General features: G+C 43.9%; 1 protein-coding gene across 1 annotated transcript in view; it reads left to right on the top strand.

Moving 5' to 3' along the window:
• tecpr2 (tectonin beta-propeller repeat containing 2) overlaps positions 1-6,752 on the top strand; it is a 36,451-nt gene that overhangs the window by 7,503 nt on the left and 22,196 nt on the right. The window contains exons 9-14 of the mRNA XM_015374941.1: positions 1,563-1,695; positions 1,776-2,014; positions 3,972-4,191; positions 5,187-5,421; positions 5,495-5,726; positions 6,102-6,326. Coding sequence (XP_015230427.1) covers positions 1,563-1,695; positions 1,776-2,014; positions 3,972-4,191; positions 5,187-5,421; positions 5,495-5,726; positions 6,102-6,326 — 1,284 coding nt within the window. The remainder of the gene's footprint in view (positions 1-1,562; positions 1,696-1,775; positions 2,015-3,971; positions 4,192-5,186; positions 5,422-5,494; positions 5,727-6,101; positions 6,327-6,752) is intronic.

Raw genomic sequence — 6,752 nt, 5'->3', positions numbered from 1 at the left:
CGTCGGAGAGAGGGAGTCTGGCGTCGGAGAGAGGGAGTCTGGCGTCGGAGAGAGAGAGTCTGGCTTCGGAGAGAGGGAGTCTGGAGTCAGAGGGAGGGAGTCTGGAGTCAGGGAGAGCGAGGCCAGAGTAGGAGAGAGCGAGGCTGGAGTCAGAAAGAGCGTGGTTGGAGTCGGAGAGAGGGAGTCTGGAGTCAAAGAGGGCGAGGCTGGAGTCGGAGAGAGCGAGGCTAGAGTCGGAGAGAGCGAGGCTGGAGTCGGAGAGAGCGAGGTTGGAGTCAGAGAGAGCGAGGTTGGAGTCAGAGAGAGCGAGGTTGGAGTCAGAGAGAGCGAGGTTGGAGTCAGAGAGGGCGAGGTTGGAGTCAGAGAGGGCGAGGCTGGAGTCGTAGAGATAGAGGCTGGAGTCCTAGAGAGCGTGGCTGGAGTCCTAGAGAGCGTGGCTGGAGTCGTAGAGAGCGTGGCTGGAGTCATAGAGAGCGAGGCTGGAGTCAGAGAGAGCAGGGCTGGAGTCAGAGAGAGCAAGGCTGGAGTCAGAGAGAGCAGGGCTGGAGTCAGAGAGAGCGTGGTTGGAGTCGGAGAGAGAGAGGCTGGAGTCGGAGAGAGCAAGGCTGGAGTCAAAGAGGGCGAGGTTGGAGTCAGAGAGGGCGAGGCTGGAGTCGTAGAGATGGAGGCTGGAGTCGTAGAGAAGGAGGCTGGAGTCGTAGAGAAGGAGGCTGGAGTCGTAGAGATGGAGGCTGGAGTCGTAGAGAGTGTGGCTGGAGTCGGAGAGGGCGAGGCTGGAGTCAAAGAGAGCGAGGCTGGAGTCAAAGAGGGCGAGGCTGGAGTCAAAGAGGGCGAGGCTGGAGTCAAAGAGGGCGAGGTTGGAGTCAAAGAGAGCGAGGCTGGAGTCAAAGAGGGCGAGGTTGGAGTCAAAGAGAGTGAGGCTGGAGTCGGAGAGAGCGAGGCGAGCTTTTTACNCAAAGAGAGCGAGGCTGGAGTCAAAGAGGGCGAGGTTGGAGTCAAAGAGAGTGAGGCTGGAGTCGGAGAGAGCGAGGCGAGCTTTTTACGGGCTGCTGAGACACTACGCCCCGGCATTCTCACATATTATGTTCAACCAGTGAGGTAATTCAGTACATGAACGAGATCGGGTCCATTCCTTGCTTCCCTCAGAATTAAGACTGATTTTGAACTTATCGACCTCATGTTGTTCTTCCCTCTATCTGAGGTGTGAGCTGAAGAAGATCCTGGCCTACCGCTTCACTGATGTTGTAGAAGGCCTCACAAAGTGACTATAATGGAATAAAATAAAGCTGTCATTAGCATAGCATTGCTAACGCCATGATCTGAGTATGTAGACATTTGAGAGCCCTGAATCTGACTCTAATAGGTTACATCATCTTTTACTCCTTCTTAACCTAATTGAGATGATAGTCAGTCAAAGACAATGTAAGAGGAAACATCTAAAACTAGAGTTAAACTAAATGTTGTAGCATGAATACCCAATAAGCTGCCATGCAGTGATTCTTAGAGACTCTTCATCTTTGTTAAGTTGAAAACTCTGGAAGCTGTGTCTTTGATGCTTGAAGGTTATAATCGGTGCTCTGGAGAGCAGCGGAGACATCGTGTCTGTATCATCTTGTGACAATGAAATCTTCATCCTGAAAGGAGACAGAGAGATCATCCGCCTCTCCAACAACCCAGAGGGGATCGCTACCAACAGTGAGCGCTGCCGATGCTGCCGCAGATAATAGCACCACAAACGGAAGCCCCAACTAATGACGGCGCTTCTTTATCATCAGTGCTTTCAGCTCATCTGTCTTCACCTCTGACCACGCCCACAATTGTTCAGCCAACCGGGTCAGTGGAAACAGTCCAACCCATCAGAACAATGGCCATCATCGTAGAAGGGGGCGCTAAAGAGGAGGCCGGGCGGAGCGAGAGGCGGCCTGAGGAAGGAACAGATGAGGAAGAGGAGGAGGAGGAGGAGGAGGGAGTGGAAGAAGTTGAAGAGGCTCTGGAGCAGGCGAGCCCACTGAAGGTAAACTTTACCCAACAGAAATACACCTGATCTGCTTCTCAGTGTTGAACCAAAGAAAGAAGCTAATAAGTTAAATAAACAGCCGTTCTATTTAATCACTGATGAGAATATTTGCTCATTAAAACTGGTCTCTGCTCTGAAAGCATGTTCTTTATATTAATCAGTGGTGTCAAAGTTATTAATGTTTACTACTCCAGTAGAAGTATAAATCCTATTGTTTAAAACATGTTGGTAGAAATTAAAGGATCGACTTGAGCTTTTTTCAATTAAAAACATTGAAAACTACTTAAAGTTTAAAAGTAAAAGTAATGCAGTAAAAATTGTTAAGGACAGAAGCTTTACTGCACTACCCTATTAAAGGAAATTTTTTGTACTATTCTGGATGATAACTTCCGGAAACAGCAGAAGCAGCTAGTTTCCATGTGTTCACTTTTATTATCCTGGTACCTGCAGTTTGGATTATGTACGTGAAAAACGCCTTCCAGCCGCTGTAAACAGTGGCGGAAGACCGTGAAAAGGCAACCGGGCCTGAACTGGGTTCCTAGTGACAGAGCTCCGCTGGTGTTCGGGGTCTGAGCGGCTCCGACAACAAAATAATGTTTAAAGGCAGGATGGTAATCATCAGGAACTGACTGCACAGAGGAAGTTTTCAGGTGGACTTTCTCGCTTAAAAACATTAAAACTACTTTTTTAGGATCACAGCAAATATAGCTGCCATTGTTCCAGGCAAAGAAAGCATAGAGTAGCTCCGCCTAACGCAATTAATTGTATGCTTAATTATTTATTTATTGAGCATTTATTTATTTATTTCTGTATTTATTTTTAAATATGTCAGAGTTGGTCCTCCATAATTTCAATGCTGGTGCTAAAAGGTTTCCTTATTTTTCAAACCGATGCCAAAGTATAACTTTACATAATGCTCCACATTCCTCATTTTAGGGAAGAAAGCGCTTCTTTTAAGAGTTGTCATAAAATACAACCTTATTCTTGTATTATTAGAACTTTATCCTCATAATGTTACGACTTTATTCTCATAACATTACAACTATATTCTCGTAATTTTACAACCTTATTCTTGTAATTTTATGGTTATTCTCATTGCAAATTTATACTCGTAATTTTCCGACTTTATTCTCGTAATTTTATGACTATTCTCGTAATATTTTGACTTTACTCTCATAATGTTATGACTGTATTATCGTAATTGTATGACTATTCTCCTAATTTTGATTTTATTCTCATAATGTTACGACTTTATTTTCATAATGTTAAGGCCTTCATTCTCTTGTTTTATGACTATTATTGTAATTTTATGACTTCTCGTTATTTTATGAATTTATTCTCATAATGTGACAACTTTATTCTCACAATTTTATGCCGACATTATTCATGTAATTTTGTGACTTTATTCTCGTAATTTTATGGCCTAATTCCTGTAAATGTATTACTTTATTCTTGTAATTTTATGACTATTCTCGTAATTTTATGACTTTATTTTCATAGTCTTTCAACTTTATTCTCATAATGTTCCAACCTTTATCTCGTATTTTACGACTTTATTCTCATACTGTGACTTTATTCTCGAAATAGAAAAAATAATCTCTAAAATCAGTGCCTCTGCGATTTGTAAATTGCGTTTTGCTAAATTGCGATTATATTGCAAATGCTATTGATTGCCCGGCCCTAATATATTGTGCAGCCAATCTACTGCTAGTTCTGGATCTATGGAAGCAGTTCTAGATACCAGGTTATCCTCTCCTGGTTCCTGAGCAGACTAAGCTGCTGTTTTTGCTATTTTAGAGGGTTAATGGTTTATATATCATATAAAATTAAGAGAGAATATAGACAACAGGTCCAAAATTGTAAGCTCTGTTTATGTTTTGACAAACGTGAAAAAGATGAGGGGGTGTGAATACTTCTGCAGGGTATCTTTATTTTATTTTCTCTATCTGCCCAGGTGATGAAGTCCAGCCCTTTGTTCAGTAGCTCCCGTTTCCGCAGCAGCTCGGTGACGGCCTGGGACGCCCCCAGTTCAGCCGCTCCAGCAACAACTCCCCTCAGCACATCCTACGAGCTGGGATGCAGGCGCTACAGCGCCCCCATAGACCAGGAGAGGATGCGCCAGGAACTGGTGGTGAAACCCATCAGAGTGAAGAAGAAGAAAAAAAGACACCAAGGCAAGTGAACTCAGACCAACATGGAAGCTGTTCTCATCCAGAGTGGCAGAGGTTAGAAATGAACCAGTGAGGTGAAAAAGGTCACTGGGGGTTTCAGCTCGTCTGCATATTAATTAACTTTAACAAAAGTAATACAATCTGAATTGGAAATGGAAGCTGAAAAATATATTTTTAAATCTACTAAATGTGGTAAATAATGATTTTTCTGCTGAGGAATAAATTCGGATTTCTTACAAAAAGATAAAATCCCAGACAGGAGGAATGATATTAACTCGGCATGTCGAAGGAGATTATTCTCTCAAACCTCGACATTTAGACTGCTGCCTCTGACTGTAGAACTGATTGAACACCGTGTGAGACCCAGATCTGTTCTCAGGCCAAAAAGAGGAGCTGACGAGTGTGTGAAGGGATTTAAAAAGGACTTAAAATAAATTAAAATCCAAATTTTTTTTATCAAATTTGTTTAGAAGTGGAGGAGATTCGGAACGCCTGCTAACTCGCTCAGGTCCTGCTTTTCAAAACAAATGTTACCTGTAATCAGACCGCAACATGCTACAAGAGGTGTCCAAATACCCTGATACGTTATCACAGAAAATTCCAAAAAAAGTAAAAAAACAATCCACTGGACTTCATTTCTAAGTTTTAAGATGTTTCGCTTCCCATCTAGTAAGCTTTTTAAATTCAGAATCTCAGAAATAGCGTCAAAAATAGCGTCAGAAATAGTTCAAAGTTATGTACAGTAGCCCAACAGTAGTGAATAGTTTTTTAACATTTTTGGAATGACTGTGACCTGGATGACTGAGAATCTTCACCAGCAGATCCTCACAGAAATGAAACCAGGTTCTTCCAACTGCTGATGTAGAAGTTCACGCCCGTATGACCTGACAGATGCACATTATCTGCTGCTTTTCTTTGCTCATTAACTTTGATTAGTTTAAAGCCACCTATTTAGCAGCCTTTTCCGGCTCATGTTATCTGCCTCCGTCTGTTTGCAGACCTCTCCTTAGACCGCAGCACTGGAAGCCATGTTGATCAGGGCAGCTGCTCAGATTCAGTGTTTGGAGTCCAGGACAGTGATGGAGAAAGTGGAACGCCTTCAAGTGACCATGCTTTCCTCATTGGTGCTGATGCTGAGAGCCAAGACCAACATATCAATGACCAGAAGTCTCAGGAGATGGAAGACACCAGATCAGGAAAGGGTCTGAAAGACGGCGAGGAGGCGGAACCTTGGTGTGTATCTGATGATCCACAGCCTCACTCCTATCCTACTGCTGCTCTTCTTACAGGCTTTTCTTCTCCTCAGCTCCACTCCGAATCCAGGGTCTCTGCTCCTGTCGGCTCCCAAGGACGAGCAGAACCCAGAGCGTGCTCAGAGAGGTGTTTCTGAGGAAGACGATCTTCCACCAACCCCAGATGTTGATGAACTGCTGGAATGCACCTTCTCCTACATGAAGGCTGAAGATGACGGAGCGGAGCAGAGGCCAGATGAAGATAGAAAGTTTCCCTGCAGCCCTCCAGCATCCAGAGCCCAGACGGTACGTCATCCCTGCTTCGACCCATATGTAAAGACATGGAGAGGGCAGGTCAGAAGTTTCCATAAACTTATCTACATAAATAAACCTCTAAGGCAGGATTTTCAGTCGGATCGGACACAAAATGTGTTTAGTCCCACAGAGCTGAATGCAGACTGATCTTAAAGAGTTGGATTTTCTCCCTCTGGGTTGTTTATGTCACCAGTGAGTCGTGGTGGAAACCAGTTTAGGCTTTTAATGGTTGGTTGAATCAGTGTTTTTAATTGTCACACATGACCATAACACTTTGAACATGGCTGTGAATAAACGGCTTCAAACTGATGAGCTTGTTCCTGAGGAGCAGGCGCCTCATATCACCTCCTCTGCTTGTGTGAGCAGGAGGAGCACCCTCTTCTTCCACCTGAGATGCCGGAGCAGATGATTTCCTTCGATGACGCCAATCCGCACAGGAAGCCCAGCATGTCCAGCGACGAAGAGGGAGACATCTACCGTCACTCTGCTCCTGCTGTGAGTGGAGGAAACAGCCTCAGCGATCCCTCAAAGGAGGCAGAGAGGACCGCAGACAGGGAGCAGGGGAGCCAGGAGAGGAGCAGGCCTTACGCGGTGAGAAACACTGGAAGCAGAATATTTATATCATTTTGTTTTTTCCAGATTTTCTCCGGTAGACAGATCAATATGCCGCCAACAGCAGGAAGTCACATTGTTAAAATACTTTCAGTTTTGGGTCTAAGTTTGATGAAGCTGGTTTTTAGATGTTTAATCTTAAATCTGAACTAGTAATATAATCTGGAGGAAGTATTTCTAAAGGTTTGGATCTTCCAGTTCTCCTCAATGTTTAGGATTTTGCCAAGTTAATGAACTGATGTGTGGAGAACATCGACCTGTTACAGTTTAAACCAAGTCAGGGGCTGATTATCTGATTATCTAAAACTATAAACATAAAGATGTTTTACAGGTTTTTTTTTTTATCAAGCCTTTAAATGTTGATTACATTTAATCCTCTCCTCTCCTCTCCTCTCCTCTCCTCTC

The sequence above is a fragment of the Cyprinodon variegatus genome, unplaced genomic scaffold (assembly GCF_000732505.1).
Source record: "Cyprinodon variegatus isolate N-32 unplaced genomic scaffold, C_variegatus-1.0 Scaffold110, whole genome shotgun sequence".
Lineage (NCBI taxonomy): Eukaryota > Metazoa > Chordata > Actinopteri > Cyprinodontiformes > Cyprinodontidae > Cyprinodon > Cyprinodon variegatus.
Note: the sequence above shows the minus strand (reverse complement) of the source record. Positions and strands in the feature narration are given on the sequence as shown.